Source organism: Lacerta agilis, chromosome 12, assembly GCF_009819535.1.
Source record: "Lacerta agilis isolate rLacAgi1 chromosome 12, rLacAgi1.pri, whole genome shotgun sequence".
In the NCBI taxonomy this organism is placed as follows: Eukaryota; Metazoa; Chordata; class Lepidosauria; order Squamata; family Lacertidae; genus Lacerta; species Lacerta agilis.
In genome coordinates, this window is record NC_046323.1 from 14515343 (window position 1) to 14533514 (window position 18172).

Below are 18172 nucleotides of genomic sequence, written 5' to 3' on the forward strand. Positions count from 1 at the left end.
CTGAGGTGCCTGTAAAGTCAGTTTCCAAGCAACGCTCCTGACAGGTTAAGACTTCAAACTAAGCTACATGTTCAGAAAAGTCACATGAGAAGGTAGGCCCTTCTCAAGAGTGAAGCAATTCAGAGAGATGATGGAAAATCACATGTCTGAATGCTCAGCACCTCACCCTGCCAGAAATATACAGAAAACTAAGAAATAAGCTAAGGAGGCAAGGGAACTATTCCCCAACATGCTTTTTGACATGCTGCCCACATTTGTAATGTAAAGGTAAACCACTGCTTGCAACAGGAGAGGGGTGAAACAGAAGTTTGTGACTGAGCAGAGCACACCAACTATGGATAAACCACAAGAAGCCATGTGAACGCAGTCAGAGGAGCAGTCCCCCATTCACTGTGAACTGGTTAAGTTTTAAAGAGACTTGGATTTTTTTATAGGATTTGGTTATGCAGGAATGCAAATATATATATCTGTAGCAGAGGCAAGTTTTTTTTAAAGAAACTTGTCAATAATGATGATGATAAATAAACACGAGATTACAAATTCCTCCTGGAAAATTATGCAATACTTGTTCTTTAATTCAAGATAGTGGCTGGACACACAGGGGATGGGGTTGGAGCGACTGAAAAGAGAGAGTCAAAAAGAACCTCTAGCTGGAGGGGATGCAGGTGGCGCTGTGGTCTAAACCACTGAGCCCCTTGGGCTTGCCGATCACAAAGTTGGCGGTTCAAATCCCTGCAACGGGGTGAGCTCCCATTGCTCTATCCCAGCTCCTGCCAACCCAGCAGTTCAAAAGCACGTCAAAGTGCAAGTAGATAAATAGGTACCGCTCCGGTGGGAAGGTACCGGTAAATGGCGTTTCCGTGTAAAGACAATAAATTGTGTTTACGTGCATGGGAAGTGCAGCTTTCATTTCTTTCAGGTGGATGTCACCAGCTAACAACCTATTTCAGTTAAAATTCATAGAATTGTAGAGTTGGAAGGGACCCTAATCCAAAGAAATGCAAAAACATGCAATTGTCCTATACAATGGTACCTCCAGTTGCGAACGGGATCTGTTCCAAGGGTCCGGCCGCATCCCGAGGAATTCGCAACCGGAGGTGCTGCTTCTGTGTATGTGCAGTTTAGCGCTTCTGCGCATGCATATGCGGCGAAACCCAAAAAAATACTTCCGGGTTTGTCGCGTACGTATCCCAAAGGATACATAACCGGAGGTGAACGCAACTAGAGGTACCACTATACAGGGATTGAACCTGCAACCTTCACATTATCAGCACCATGATCTAACCAACCAAGCTATTCAGCTGGAAATTCTTTCTTTCAGCATGCCACATAAAATTTCATACCTTAATTTCTACTTTTTTGCTGCTCCCCCATCCTCATTTTGGAAAGAAATGTTCTCTCTTAGCCTTTCCTTCCAAAACCGGGATGTTTCCTTGAAGAGAGTTATATAAAGAGCTACTAAAAGCACATTGGCATTATACTTTGCTTTTGAAGACAAAGTTTTCCACTGTAACACCACCGCGCTCCAAGTTCCAGTTTGTGCAGGTCGTCTGCCAGACTGACACAATTTGGTTTGGCAAAGAAAGCCTATAACCTAAACCAACAGATACCACTCAGTCTCAAATCTGTTTCCCCATGAAAGTCCCCCCACCACCACTCCACTTCTCTGCATAACATTTAACAACATGGGATCGTGCAAGCTTAAAAGAGCATCTCACTGACTCACAGAGTGTGGTTAAAAGTTGCCATTATCAAAATGAATCACATCCATTTCGCTGCAGCACATGCCAAGTTCCCGTTTGCCCACCCACCCAAAAAGTGTCAGTTTAAAAATAAAAATATATGGGACATGCAGTCTTTAGATTTAATTCTACCCATTGCAAATATTTTCAAATGTCAAGTTTCTTGGGGGCTCTCAATAACTACTATTACCGACAATCATATTTAAACATGGAGAAATGTGCCTTTAGAGAGACTGGGGTTAGAAATCTCAGCTTCCACAAGATTAAGGGTGGCCGTTCCTTTGTAACTCACCTGTTGTTAGGAGTTATTTAATTAGGAAGGAGTGCCTAGCATCTTTTGAGAAATCAGAACCTGTTTCTGCACTCACAATTTTATGCCTCTACGCAACAAACACACACACCTTTCTGCTTATTTAGACATAATCAAGTGTTTTAGTACATCTTTAACTGTTTGGCATTTCAAGCTGATAATAAGCTTTTAAGAAGAAAATACAGTGGTACCTTCGTTCTCAAACGGCTTAGTTGCCGAACAAATCGCCACAAACCTGGAAGCAAGTGTTTCGGTTTGCGAACATTTTTCAGAAGCCAAACGTCCGGCGCAGCTTCCGATTGGCTGCAGAACACTCCTACAGCCAATTGGAAGCTGCGCCTTGGTTTTCGAATGGTTTTGGGAGTCGAACGGATTAAGTTCGAGAACAAATGTACCGCTGTACACACATATATACACATACACACAAACAGTTGGGGGAGGTGGAAGCTGGGGGGCAAAATCCCCAGCCAAACAAAACGCTTTCAAAGACCATTCACATGAGGGCAACTCACTTTGCTGGTATTGACAAACCAGTAGTTTTTTTTAATCCAGCTCCCGTCAGACCCAGCCAGCATGGTCAACGATGATGGATGTTGCAATCCAACATCTGGGGTGGGTCCCCTACCTCGGCTATAGACAAAACGCATGGCCCAATCTTAAATACAGCAGAAAGTCTATGCAGGGAAATGCATGCCCCACTATAGCAGCAAGAGCACACATGCACAAGACAAGAGCCACATGAAGGGTACATCTGGATGACAGTCCAAAAGACAAAATTATTACAGGCTATTATCCAGTTGTCTGGAGGAGCAGAGGACCAGCTGGCCACAATGTTCTGCTCAGAGTTAAACACAGACAGGAAACCGCATGTCTGATACTGTAAAAATCGTTTGTCTTCCTGCCATGGCTAACTAGGCAAGCAACCCAAAGGGGCTGTTTCCATTTAAGAGGAACACTAATCCACAACAATAAAAGCGGGATGACAACGTGCCAGTTGTCTTATGGAGGGAGTGCAAGTGCTGCAAAAGGAAGTTTGGGGTTTCATCTGAGCACGCTCTTAAGTAGCCAAGATCTGCTCTAAGAGGCACAAACACCCTGCGCTAAATCTGGAGAGGCGCTCTTGAATACTTCCTAGAGGAACGTTCCCTATAACATCCCAAACGCCATCCGTTGAAGGCAGCACCAAAGCTCAAAATGTCTCGAGGCTAGAGCTGAAGAGCAGAACAAGGTACCATATATACTTGAGTATAAGCCTAGTTTTTCAGCACACTTTTTGTGCTTTAAAAGCTGCCCTCGGCTTATACTCAAGTCAAACATTCCTTAAGAAGTGTACAAGAATGGCGGTTCTTTACTCTCCCCAGGCAGCTTGTTCCATTCCTGAACTGCTCACATAAATGCAAACTTTAGACCCCAGAAGGCAGAAAGCCTATCAGTTAAGGAAGTATTAAAACCCCACAGGTGCTCACTTTCCCTGGCTCCTGCTTAAACAGGACAGGATCCCAGCCTTCTCTCTATAACACAAGGGAACATTGCGCTGTGAGTTAAACCACAGAGCCCTAGGGCTTGCTGATCAGAAGAATGGCGGTTCGAAACCCTGCGACGGGGTGAGCTCCACAGCAGCAAAGGAGGAAGAGGAAGGAGCAGCCCAAAGGGCTGCTTTGGGCTGCTCGTTCCTCCTCTACCACAGTGGCAAAGGTGAACCGGCTTATACTTGAGTCAATAAGCTTTCCCACATTTTTGTAGGGAAATTAGGTGCCTCGGCTTATATTTGGGTCGACTTATACTCGAGTATATACGGTATATTAGTTTGGGGGCGATAAGAAACAGGTTTGCCTTTTTGCTGGGAGGAGAGAGAGAAAAGGGAGAACGAGAACCAGAGCATTAACATGCAGAAGTAGGTGATATGGAATATGGCTGGGCGGTATCTGGTCTTCAACCTTGTGATGTATCACCCAGCTAAACATTGCAATATATCACGATGTCTGAAATAAGGACAGAGGCATGTAGATGCACTGGCCAGCTTCACGGTTTCCCCTGCATTGTGATTTTTGCTTCCTCCTGCTCTTGTGAGTCACGGCCCCCTGCAGGAGGCAGGGGAGAGCTGAGCCAGCAGAGGCTGCAGGAATCAAGAGAAGCATTACCTGGCGTCACAGTTTTCCCCACATTGTGATTTCTGCATAGTGCGCGCGCACACACACACACACACACACAATTTGTGATATATTGCCAGGTCAAAAATTATGAAACCGATATCACAATATGGACTTCAAACCAGCAATGGACAATATATCGCCCAACCCTAGTATGGAAGATCTCCTGGAATTGCCAGCCAAACTACAGAATACTGCTATTTCTCCCTGAGCATTACATATCCAGGATGAAGGCTGCTCTGGTTTGCTGGAAAGGATGGTCAATTCACCTCGGTAATTCATCTCGGGCCATTTCTAGATGACTATCAAACCTAAGCACACTCAAACCCACCCCTCCGTCCCAATTAAATGTAAAGCCCCCAGTTTTCCTGCTCAGTTAACATCTGTTGAGTTAGGGACTGCACTCCAAACACATTTGTTGGTTTTCTCCTTGTGGGTTTGTGTAGCTACAGGCATGTCCAACAGGTAGATCATGATCTACCGGTAGATCACTGGATATCTGTGGTAGATCACTGGTAGCTAAAAAAGAAGCTAAAAAACTTTGGCTGTCCTAAAAAAAAAACACCTCAACATCTTTACCCTGCACCCCTAAAATGACCTGAACCACCAAAAACAGGGTTTCCTTCCTTAAAAAAAGCTCAGTGTCGCTTTCCTCCTCCCTAAAGAAGCTCAACAACTTTGACCTGAACCCCCCAAAAGGGGGTAGATCACTGCCAGTTTTTAACTCTGTGAGTAGATCACAGTCTCTTGGAAGTTGGCCACCCCTGGTGTAGAAGAAGCTTGCAGGATTGAGCATTTGGGACACTTTTGTAGAGTATCAGTCTTTTAATGGTAGAGGTGCACTAGATGATTAACTAAAGTCTTTCCAGGAAGCAATGTAGGTTATCCCTTTCAGAGCAACAGCAACTACTCCAGGGGAGTTTTGCGAAACACAACAGCCTTACTAGAAATGAGAACACAGCTTTTGGCATATTTCTGGGGCAAATTTTGCAAGCACCGAGACAGGAAATAACTCCAACAAGCCGACTGTACCTGGTTTGTGTAGTTTAAGCAGAAAACAAGTACAATCTGACTAATCTGTAAGAAGCCAGCCAAAATCTACAAGGGTGTGTTGGTTGGCTTTGGAATGCAGATCCCATAGCACTGACATATGATTAAAATTACTATTAGTCAAGTGAAACAGAGATGACTCACAGCAATAAGCACAGCCGGACTATGTGTTTCATAATTTGTTACACATTAGAAGCTATCAGTCTCTGCAGCACATATGAAAGGAAAGTGTGAGCATCTGATATGCTCTACACACAGCATACACAATAAACAGATGTAGAGAGCATGCTACAAATTTCAGTAACAAGCTCAACCCACAGAGGAAGCAAAAACAACAACTGAGGCTTACTGCAGGGGTGCATGGGTGGTACAATTCCCAATCCATTTGGGAGAAAACAGGAGTGGCACTGATCCCACCCGTGCTAACGAAGTAAGAAAAATGCACATTATATTTGGGGCAGTGAAGAGATGCTGTTTGGCTTGTCAAAGTACTGTGTGTGTGTGTGTGTGTGTGTGTGTGTCCAGTTGAGAGCTTATCCGTTTAGAATTCAATTGCTTCTCCCTCACCCCTCTCAAAATGCTTAAAGCAATGTGCAAAAATGACACAAGTTACAAATATAATAAAATAAAATCACCACTCACTTCATCATTAAAGCCAATGGGCAGCATTCAACTCCATTTTGGGGTTATCACAAGTATTAGTGCAGGCATAGGCAAACTCGGCCCTCCAGATGTTTTGAGACTGCAATTCCCATCATCCCTGACCACTGGTCCTGTTAGCTAGGGATGATGGGAGTTGTAGTCCCAAAACATCTGGAGGGCCGAGTTTGCTTATGCCTATATTAGTGCATTAGCCTTGTGCCATCTCCAAATCCATTCTGGAGGATTGGGGGGAAACCTAGAACAGATTTAGGGAGTGCACAGGAGCATCAAAGTGAGAGATTGTTCTGCCAGCACATGGAATTCTCCTTGCGCAGCAGAACAACCTGTGTAGCGCTACATTTAATACAACCCAACACCATTAAAACTACTAAAATGCACCAGCATACAGCAGCGACAACAGTTACACCTACTTCAGTTAGCTCTGAGGTTTAATACTGCATTTCAGGCTGCATAGCTCAGATGGTAGAGCACAAGGCTCTTAATCTCAGGGTCATGGGTTCGAGCCCCACGTCGGGCGAAAGATTCCTGAATTGCGAGGGGTTGGACTAGATGACCCTCATCATGGTCCCTTCCAACTCTACAATGCTATGGCTCTCATCAGAGGTCCTCTGTGTCTCACCACCACTACTGCAGTGCCACCATGAAGGCCAACAAACTCTTCATGGTGTTGCAAAATTCCTGTTTAATTCTCATACATTTCTATAAAGCAGTGTTTTTCAACCACTGTTCCGTGGCACACTAGTGTGCCGCGAGATGTTGCCTGGTGTGCCGTGGGAAAAATTTGTTTATTTGATTCCTATTCAAGAGAATTACTTTATATATAGTCAATATAGGCACAGAGTTAAATTTTTTAACATTTTCTAATGGTGGTGTGCCTCGTGATTTTTTTCATGAAACAAGTGTGCCTTTGCCCAAAAAAGGTTGAAAAACACTGCTATAAAGCACCTTCCAGGCGGTTTTCTTCTACAGAGATGGGAAAACAGACGTGAACGAAATCATTAAAGTCGGCTACTAGCACGTTATCTACCTGACTGACCTGCCAGCACCGAGATAATGCACTTCATTAAATAAGGCAGACAAGATTAAAAAAAGAAATGCAAGTTTTTTATAAAAAAATTGCAGACAAGATCAAAGCCAAAGCCTCCCTCAGGTACTCTCATCAAGTGTCTTTACCGGCTGTGTAAAGATAGGGGTTTACAAAATGTGAAGGAGTAAACTTATAAAACACCACATAAGCCTGGCAATCCTCTGTTGTGGTCTTGTGCTGTTCAGAGGTACTGCAAGAATATATCAGCCTACCTATTAATAAAAGTGGATGGCCAAAAAACTGCATCGATCTGGATTTGAGATAAGTTTTCGCTTACCTCACATTTCCTCCCTGGTCCTCCGCTTCGTACTCTCTGCTAATCTATTTATAGCATTACGATTCACCCTAACTGAGCAGGCAAATTCCCTTGGCTTTATTCATTTCACGAAATCTATATACCGTACCGCTGAATTGTTTAAGAAAACACACCCTCAAAGTGGTTTACAAATATAATAGAATGATAAAAATATTTGCAATTTGGGCTTGGCATTGACGTCTCTCTCCTTCGTTCCCTATATTCCATAGGTGGGGAACCTGCAGCCTGTGGGCCAAATCTGGCCCAATGGGGCTCCTAATCTGGCCTATGAGGCCGTTCTATGCAAGTCATTCCCAGCAGTCCCACGCCGGATGAGACGTCAGGGACTCAAGCAGCTACAAAGCACGCTTGAGGAGGTCGGCGCACGTGATGTGCTCATGTCATGTACACAAGCCACACAGCATGCAACACGGTGCAAGCACAGCGTGCCACATCACACGGCATGCATGTGTGACACTGACACTGCAGACCTTAAAGCAGGCTTCCTCAAACTCGACCCTCCAGATGTTTTGAGACTACAATTCCCAACATCCCTGACCACTGGTCCTGCTAGCTAGGGATCATGGGAGTTGTAGGCCAAAAAACATCTGGAGGGGCTGAGTTCGAGGAAGCCTGCCTTAAAGTGACACAATGGCTTCTCAATTTTGATTCCTACTGGAAAACCTCTGGCCTTTTCTACTGTGACAAAGGTTAGGATGTTTCATAACAGGAAATTCTATTATAAGAGGATATCCTAAAAAGAACAACCCCACCACACACACACACACACGCCGCACCCGACAGCGTAACGGGAAGGGGGTAAGTGGAGGAAAGCAAATTAAAAGAGCAATGCATATTCCAAACGAAACCTTCACACACACACAAACGCTTACCTGAGAAAATAAGTTCGTTGTTGCATTCTTCCTCTTTGCAGGAGCACATGAACAGCAAACCACCATCTCCCTTCATCTCTTTCATTATACATTTATCCGAATTGTAGTCACTCAAAATGTGCCCGTGCAGCTTTTGTGCAGGATTATGACATATTGTTTCCAAGGTTATGTTTTCATCATTCTTCCTCCTGTAAAAGAATGGGGTTTTTAATCAGCAGCAGCAGAAATAATTAAAACAATGGCAACATGAAACTGAAGGTAGAGGGCTGGCATTCAAGGTAAAGCTAGCCAGTTGTCGAGTCTCATATAAACTTTGAAAATATCGCAGCTACAACTTCTCTGTAACTTATGCTGGGTTAGTTTTGGTGCCGCTGCTTGGGGGCAAATGGTTCGAAACGCATCTTTCCAGAGTGACAGTGCTATCCTTCACCAGAGTGAACTTAATTCTTTCCAAGATTTGTCAGCATGGAGTTTTGTGCCTGTAAGTCATCTTGGGAACCAATTTGGATGAAAGGTGAGGCACAAGGAAGAATAAGAACGATGAAAACAAGAATGCCCTGAATCCCGCCTGTTCGTCGCATAATTCAAACTTGTACAACATGTGTCCCACTAAGATAAATGCTATGTACTGAGGTCTACGTGATGTTTGCTGTCTCTCTTTCTCTTGCAATCTCAAACAGGTGTTCTAGTGAGCCTTTTGCAAGCACGTGTCTAGTGGTTTTGTCCAACATGATGGATCATAGCTGATGTAACCTACAGTGATGCAAAAATCCCTAGGGTGTACATCTCAGATGTGCCCAACATCAGCCTGACATACGAAGCTGGCCAACTAGCAACAGGGCCTTAGTTCAAGGTAACTTGCAGCTGATTTTAAGACAGTGAAAGCCAATGGCCCGATAGGAATACAGAAATTTCAAAGTTGGCAGTCCCCGGATCTGCACAAGTTGTTGCAAAGTTGCTCCAGATACATGGGGCAACATTTTATGACCCATGAAACCAACCACTAGTACAACGGAAATGTGTGATTTTGTGATATCATGGGATTCATGCAGGGATGTAAGAAGACATCCCTGTTTCTGTTCTGCTGCAGTTCAGCTTCCAGCAAATCCAGTATTCTCCCCCATCTTGCTGTCCACTGTGGTGGAATTCATGTCCTTAATTATCAGTACAGTGGTGCCCCGCTAGACGAATGCCTCGCTAGACCAAAAACTCGCTAGACGAAGGCATTCGTCTAGCAGGAGGCTGCCCCGCAAGACGAAAAAGTCTATGGGGCTGCCTTGCAAGACGAAAATTTTTCGTCTTTTTTTTTCGTCTAGCGAAAACCGCGGTTACATTGCCGCTTCGCTAGACGAAAAACCCGCTAGATGAAAATATTCGCAGAATGAATTATTTTCATCTAGCTGGGCACCACTGTATGTTATTCTACACCAGTCATGCCAATGCAAAGGAAACACCCGAGTGTGTGTGTTTGTGTGCTGTCAATTATGTACTGTTCACAGAAAGAAAACAGCAGTAGCAAATACCGATCATATTCATTTAACTGATTTCTCTTGCAGAGATGGGACCACTGAGCGAGCATTGGCAATTCTCTCTCCCATTTCCGTTGGAATTCTCTGGCATCCCCGGATATAGGCGTTTGCAAGATATAGATGATCATTGTTTCATCCTTCTCTTATTCTTCAGGAAGAATAAACTAACCTAGTTTATTTATAGCATCTGATGTCTCTGCCTCTGTATCTCTGTGTTTGAACCTTCAGTAGGAGGAAGTCTGGCACTCCTCCAACAGTGCCATACGCTAGGACCAAACCTTTCTTCCGAATAGGATAAACAGGCTCTGGAAGAACCAATACCATTTCGAAAGCCGCACCCCCTCCTCCCTACTTCCTATGCAAAGACGAACACTACAGCTGTGGCTAGGCTTTTCCCCTTTGGGGCTTCTACCAGCTTCGGAGCATGGCAAAGGCAACATCAAGTGGTTAGCTGTATTCTTCATGGGAAGTCAGGAAGGTTGGTCTTCAAGTAACTTCCCAATCTGTCTTTCCTCGCAATGCTAGATTTATGCATAAGCTAAACAAGCTACAGCTTAGGGCCCCCACTCTCTTGGGGGCCCCAAAAAAATTAAAGGAGGAAAAAAACTGGATGTACATTTCCGAAACATAAGATAAAAAAAAAAAAACTACATACAGCAACAGTGTTTTGAATTGTGTAGGCTCCTATGATGTTAAGTAATGGGCCCTGCCTGCTAGCCTGCTCCCTAAAACAGGGGTCCCCAAACTAAGGCCCGGGGGCCGGATGCGGCCCAATTGCCTTCTAAATCCGGCCCACGGACAGTCCAGGAATCAGCGTGTTTTTACATGAATAGAATGTGTCCTTTTATTTAAAATGCATCTCTGGGTTATTTGTGGGGCCTGCCTGGTGTTTTTACATGAGTAGAATGTGTGCTTTTATTTAAAATGCATCTCTGGGTTATTTGTGGGGCATAGGAATTTGTTCCTTTTTTTCCAAAATATAGTCCGGCCCCCCCCACAAGGTCTGTGGGACAGTGGACCAGCCCATGCTGAAAAAGTTTGCTGACCCCCTGCCCTAAAATATCACTGGTTTGCTCGTTTCTATATATAGGGTGCCTACATTCTGCATGGACTGGTTGCATGGCAACATGGGCAAATTGCTTTAGATACCTATTAGGTCCATAAATGACCATATAAGCATATATTCAACACAAAAAAACAGGGACAATTTGTTGTTGACAAAGGACAGCTGGACATATAAAGGGCCCCATTACCTTCAGTAGCTTAGGGCCTCATCAAACCTAAATCTGGCCCTGGCTAGAATCCAGAATGGTTGGATGCTGTAATGGGTTTCTTGTTGCAAGTCACAACACCGACAGGTAACACTTTTCCAAGCCCCTTCTTTATGTTTACCAGCAGCCATGCACTGGAACTGTCTGTTCTCCTTACAAGTTGTAAGGCAGGGTAAAAATCAGATCCAGCAAAATTTGAACTTACATGAGTTTGTGCACAAAACACACACACACACACACACACACACACACACACACACACACACAATGCCCAATAAATCAAAATAAATTAGTATACTGTAGTTTGTTCTTTCCTTTGGCTTGTGAAGGCGGGTTTTCAGGCAGCTTGTATTTTATATATAATTTTGCACAGCTGGATGTTCCGATATTTCCAATGCTGACATTCTACAGCATGTTATCAAGGACAAAATTATATATTTTAGAAAGGAATTTAAATATAAAGAAGGATCTGGCACCTTTGAAGAATGACACTTCATTGCCGAAACAGTGATTGCTACAGTGCTCATTTTTAATCTTGTATCCGTTTGTAAAATTATCATGCTGCTGATCTTTTATATTAGTATAATATAGACGTTGCCAGTGTGTATTTTAGTTTGATTGTGCAGATTTTGCACATGTACATGACATCTTCTTTGACTAGACACAAAGGTAAAAGGTAAAAAGGTAAAGGACCCCTGGATGGTGAAGTCCAGTCAAAGGCGACTAAGGGGTTGCAGCGCTCACCTCGCTTTCAGGCCAAGGGAGCTGGCATTTGTCCACAGGCCATGTGGCCAGCATGACTAAACCGCTTCTGGCACATGGAACACCATGAGGGAAACCAGAGCGCACGAAAATGCCATTTATCTTCCCACCACAGCAGTACCTATTTATCTACTCGCACTGGTGTGCTTTTGAACTGCTAAGTTGGCAGGAGCTGGGACAGAGCAATGGGAGTTCACTCCATCATGGGGATTCTGACCTGCTGATCGGCAAGCCCAAGAGGCTCAGTGGTTTAGACCACTCAGTGGTTTAGATGCCACCCGCATCCCTACTAGACACAAACGCAGTGTCAGCAAAGTAATGTCATCACTTTTATCTATGCAGGACCTGGTAAAGTTTACTATTAGGGAACATCTTGTGATTTGATTCCATCACCTATCCCAGTTAGAAACATCAGGTTGCAGTTTTGACAGATTTCACAACTCCATTGAAATGTGTGCCTGAAATCAAGAGTCACCACTACATTCCAGGGAATTCGGATACTCTCAAAGCCAGAATAATTCATAAGACTGTAAGAAGAGCCTTCTGGATCAGGGCACGGTCCCATCCAACCCAGAATCCTGTTTTCACGGTGGCCAACAAGATACCCCAATCTCTTTTGAGACAAGGAAAATCAAAACCTTGACAAGTGTAGCATTTTCATTAGTACTAGAATGCAAGTATATCACTACTAACCTTGCACATTTTTATTTTGGAATGAAGAATCCTGGGTTAAGGTTATATGCATGTAATGCTTTACTGAGAACCGAAATAATGATTAGTTGCCATCAGTCTCTAGACCTTTTAACTAAGTATCAAATTACAAACACATATATTACAGTCAAAACAAATTACAAATTAAAAAAATTCCTTCCAGTAGCACCTTAGAGACCAACTAAGTTTGTTCTTGGTATGAGCTTTCGTGTGCATGCACACTTCTTCATCTCACCCCTTGCCTTTTCCTGTAAGACCAATTGCAGTCGTTAACAGTCGTCAACAGGTTTTCCACACCTATCAGCCAATCACCCATCCCCACCACCCTTCTGAGTAATGCCCCTCCCCACTCTCTCACTATATATAAGGGTCTGGTGACTTCTGTTTCAGTGTATCTGAAGAAGTGTGCATGCACACGAAAGCTCATACCAAGAACAAAATTAGTTGGTCTCTAAGGTGCTACTGGAAGGAATTTTTTTAATTTTTAATTTTTAATTTGTTTTGACTATGGCAGACCAACACGGCTACCTACCTGTAACTACATATATTACAGCCACTTAGCGGAACATTAAAGATCCAACCCTATTTGAATGGTGGAAGCATGGAATTGAAGAAAGACCTGACTTCGCAAGTTTTGAACAACATTTAATTTATACTTTTGCGGGTTAAGAAAATTGTAGACCAAATGCACATGCTTGTATGCAACCAGAGTGAACTTACCAGACGGCAGCACAAACTTCATTCTCATCCTCACATATAGAAGTGAGGTTACAGCTACTGATGCAATGGCCTTCATTCATGCAGCTGGTTGGTATCACGTCACAAAACTTGCAAAGTGCTCGGATTTTGATTTTGCCATCAAGCATTTTGGATAAATGGTCTTCAGCTGCGGACAAGAAAAAAAGCACGCTTTATTTAACGTGACAAATTTACATTTGTTCCAAACATTTACTTTGCTCCTTCATACACACCAGGTGCGGAAGCAAAACTTTACTGAAGTAAATTGGGGTTGCTTTTTCAACCTAAAATGGTGATAACCGAGCCTAGTTATTCATTTCATTCATTTATTCAATTTATATACCGCCCTATACCCAGAGGTCTCAGGGCAATTCACACAAAAATATCACAGGATATAAAATAAAAATAAAAACAATAATCCAATAACATACACACTCCAAAAGAGAGACACATTTTAAAGGGCATAGGATGTTGATTAGGTCAGCCAAAGGCCTGGTTAAAAAGGAACGTTTTTACTTGGTGCCTAAAAGTGTAGAATGAAGGCACCAGGGTGAACGCCTTCATTCACCTGAAGAGCATTCCACAGATGGGGAGGAGGAGGAGGAGGAGGAGGAGGAGGAAAAGAAGAAGAAGAAGAAGAAGAAGAAGAAGAAGAAGAAGAAGAAGAAGAAGAAGAATTTGGATTTGATATCCCGCTTTTCACTACCCGAATGAGTCTCAAAGCAACTAACATTCTCCTTTCCCTTCCTCCCTCACAACAAACACTCTGTGAGGTGAGTGGGGCCGAGAGACTTCAAAGAAGTGTGACTAGCCCAAGGTCACCCAGCAGCTGCATGTGGAGGAGCGGAGACGCGAACCCGGTTCACCAGATTACGAGTCTACTGCTCTTAACCACTACACCACTGTTCTCGTGTTGCCACCCTCCTGACTGAGGAGGGACATGAAGGAGGGCCCCAGAAGACAATTTCAGGGTCCGGGTAGGTTCATATGGAAAGTGGTGGTCATTAAGATTTGCAGTCCTGAGCCATTTAGTTATGCTTGATAACATTGTAAATGCTCTTCTTATGCCACCCAGAGATCTACAAACATTGGTCAGACTTTTAGGGCAATATCCAACATTAATCATACACAGAGCAGATCCACTGACGTTTAGGTCCATTAATTTCAGTGGGTCTTTCTGAGTATAATACATTTGAATGCAATCCTTAGAAATGAAATAATTCTTCACAATATCAATCTTAAGTCACCGGGAGTAAAACACCTTTCTGCAAATCAAAACCACATACTGTCTTGCGGCACCTTGAAGGCTAAACCATTTTATTATGGCATAACCTTTCATCAACATACCTCAGGCAAAACTTTTTTTAAAAAAATAAAATAAAATACAGTACTAAACAAAAACTAAAATAAGCTGCAAAGCTTTCTCTGGCAAGGCGGTGGCCTTGGACCATATATATATATAAAAAAATCTATAACCTTTAGTGGACAAAAGTTCATTTTATCAGATTCGTGAAATGTAATCCTTCATTGCAAGTATCTATAAACACAGGTATAAAGGGAGGGAGTGGGGGAGAAGCCGTTCCAAATTTGATCAACAGAGAAACAAGCAATTTAACACTGTTTTCAGAGCAAAGGAATACATCAAGAAACTGATCTTTATCACGAGCAATTCCTTAAAGTATTGCAAGCGGGAAGTAAAAGCAAGCATTGATCATCATAGGCCTGCTTGCTTACCTGTTTGGAAGGCAGGTTACAACCATTAGCACTTATCTAACCCACCTCCACCTCTCCAAACACACTTTTGAATGCTATTGATCACTAATTAGAGTGGCTGGGGAAATCTAGCCAGATGTGGGCAGGGTATAAATAATAATAAATTAAATTATTATTATTATTATTATTATTATTATTATTATTATTATTATTTCTTCTCATAAGGTTAACAAATGCTAACACACATATACAACTGAGGCTTCATGAACAATATGATTGGCTGAGAACATGGCACTTGAGGAGCTTCTGCAATCTTCTATTGCCCAGGCTCTTTTGTTTTGGTTTATCCAGACAAAAAGAATTGCATGAGCTACGTGTCACTCTAAAGCTCAAAGAAATACATCTTAACTCACCTGCTATTCTCAAAAGCACAACCTAACAGGTAGCAGCAGTTGCCTGTTATAAACAAACTACCGTACTTTTCCATCTATAAGACGCCCCCATGTATAAGATGCCCCCTATTTGGGGGGACTCAAAATTTAAGAAAATGGGGGGAGATGGCACAGAGTTGTTGAGCTTTTCTTGGGGAGGATTGCCAAAAATCGCTCACCCACACATGTCGCAAACTCCGCCTCCCGTCTGTCCCATCGCCAGCAGAAGCTGCCAATCACCCGCCCAACTGCTGGAGCCTCAGCCAATCAACACCACCCATTGCCGCAGCAACCAATAACACACACAGTAACTACTGACAGCCTCGGCAGCAACCAATCAAATGCCCCATGTATAAGACTACCCCCACTTTTTAGCATGATTTTTAAAGAAATAATCATAGTCTTATACATGGGAAAGTATGGCAATTTACTGCAGCATAAACGTTTTTGGGTCAGATCTGACCCCACATTTGCACATCTGACACAGCCAGCTACTGCCCACATAGACGCTCGCTGCAGTATTTGTGTATTTCTTGCTCCAGACCGAGACCTCTTGGGGAAACGGCATGTTCTTTTGTTTCTTAATCACGCGAGCTCGCGTTTGTCAAATTAAAATTATGATACTTCACCTTGCCACCGAAGATACTGTCATTGCTCATTCAAAATGTGTTTGCATACACACCAGAACTTTTCTTCCCTGCCAGACAAAGTTGAATTTTATGTGAGTCCTCCTTCCTGACGACATAATCAGTTAAAGGTCTTTATCAGCACGTGTAGAAAAACAAATGGGAACGCATTGCTTTCATTTATGCACAGTAAAAGGTAAAGGACCCCTGGACGGTTAAGTCCAGTCAAAGGTGACTATGGCATTGCGGCACTCATCTCACTTTTCAGGCCGAGGGAGCCGCCGTTTGAGGATTTTTGAGGATTACCAAACCTGTTTTTATCTGGTAATGTTAATGCAGAGGATTTGTGGATGGGAGGGAGGTAATCGACCCTTCCCTCTCCCCAAAGATTCTTTCCTGACAACTCCTTTCTCCATTTCCCCCCATCCAGGATCCAAAACAGGATGCAAGGCCTCTGACAGGCGAACTGGCCTCGCAGGATGGGCACCCCTTCACCCTCACAGGATGGGCACCTCTTCACCCTCGGCAAGCATATTATTACCCCAACAAACACAGGCTTGGGAGCAAAAGCACCTGCCAAGGTAATGCCTAGTTGTTGCTTTGAAATCTTGAATGCAAGGCAGAAATCTTGGAATTATTTCAGTGGAAGTATACATAGGAAAAAAAGTTCTCCCAGAAACTCCATAATCAAGATTCTAGAGAGTCATGCCAGAACTTGCTTACTGCTCCTTTTCCTGGATAACCCATGTGGATTTTCAATTCTGATGCAAAGGTTTTGCATGCGTCCTTAAATCATTCCACCAACAACCCCATGGAGGAAAATAGGATTGTCAGAAAAGCCTTTCAATTTGCGATTTTGGTTTGTCACTTGTATCAGAAGTTGTCACACTTTTACAGATTCGACAACAGCATCTAGTGACAAGACTGCTATCTGGATTCAGCAGAAATGGGCACACATAATTAGGTTGTACTATGAAGTAGTAATTAGCTAAATATAGTACAAATTGACAGTCAGCATTCTTCAAGAATTTGAGGACAAGCTAAGAGGGCAAGAATTTTGTGTTTTTACTGGAGAGGGTACATAGTCTTTTGCAGAAGCGGGAGGGGGAGAGAGAGAGAGAGACCCTCCAAGCAACCACAGAAAGCATCATCCATTTTATCACAATTCCCAGAGGGAAAGTGAATCATCTCTTTGGAAACTGGCCACCAGCCTCCTTTGTCTGTGAACTTCTGAACACAAACAAGCAACACAGATAAAACAATTTAAAAAAAAAAAATTGCTTCCAGTAGCACCTTAGAGACCAACTAAGTTTGTTCTTGGTATGAGCTTTCGTGTGCATGCACACTTCTTCAGATACACTGCACACGAAAGCTCATACCAAGAACAAACTTAGTTGGTCTCTAGGGTGCTACTGGAAGCATTTTTTATTATTATTTTGTTTTGACTAGGGCAGACCAACACAGCTACCTACCTGTAAAAGCAACACAGATGAGCTCCATGAATGTTTACACTGCTCTCTTTTGCAATGGAATGTTAGCAAGCGCACATTTCTCATCCTAAATCCCATTAAGAGGAAAGGTTAACTGAATCTGTCCAATATTTGTTAGGTGATCACAGCTCTATATTCAAGCACAAGCCTGGTAGCCAAATGGATCGCAGATAAAGGTAAAGGTAAAGGACCCCTGGACAGTTAAGTCCAGTCAAAGGCGACTATGGGGTTGTGGCGCACATCTCGCTTTCAGGCCAAGGGAGCCGGCATTTGTCCACAGATAGCTTTCCGGGCCATGTGGCCAGCTTGACTAAACCACTTCCGGTGCAACGAAACACCATGACAGAAACCAAAGCGCATGGAAACTCCGTTTACCTTCCCGCCACAGCGGTACCTATTTATCTACTTGCACTGGCATGCTTTCGAATTGTTAGGTTGGCAGGAGCTGGGACCGAGCAACAGGAGCTCACCCCATCACAGGGATTTGAACCACTGACTTTCTGATCGGCAAACCCAAGAGGCTCGGATTGCAGAGGGGGGGAACTGCAGCACTAAAATTCAGTAGGTCAGCGCAAGAGGGATGGAGCGCTTGTCTCTCCTCTCGCAGTCCCAAGGACTATCTGTTTTTAAAGACTCTTCACTTTTATTAATTTATTGACAAGGTTGATTTATCTGAGATATCAGCAGCATACTAAAACTGCCCCCCACCCA

At 43.3% G+C, this 18172-nt stretch overlaps 1 protein-coding gene across 1 annotated transcript in view; it reads right to left on the bottom strand.

The window, feature by feature from the left end:
- Positions 1-18172, bottom strand: part of TGFBR2 (transforming growth factor beta receptor 2) — a 60570-nt gene that overhangs the window by 21806 nt on the left and 20592 nt on the right. The window contains exons 2-3 of the mRNA XM_033165280.1: positions 13184-13349; positions 8191-8378 (exon numbers count right to left, since the gene is read on the bottom strand). Coding sequence (XP_033021171.1) covers positions 8191-8378; positions 13184-13349 — 354 coding nt within the window. The remainder of the gene's footprint in view (positions 1-8190; positions 8379-13183; positions 13350-18172) is intronic.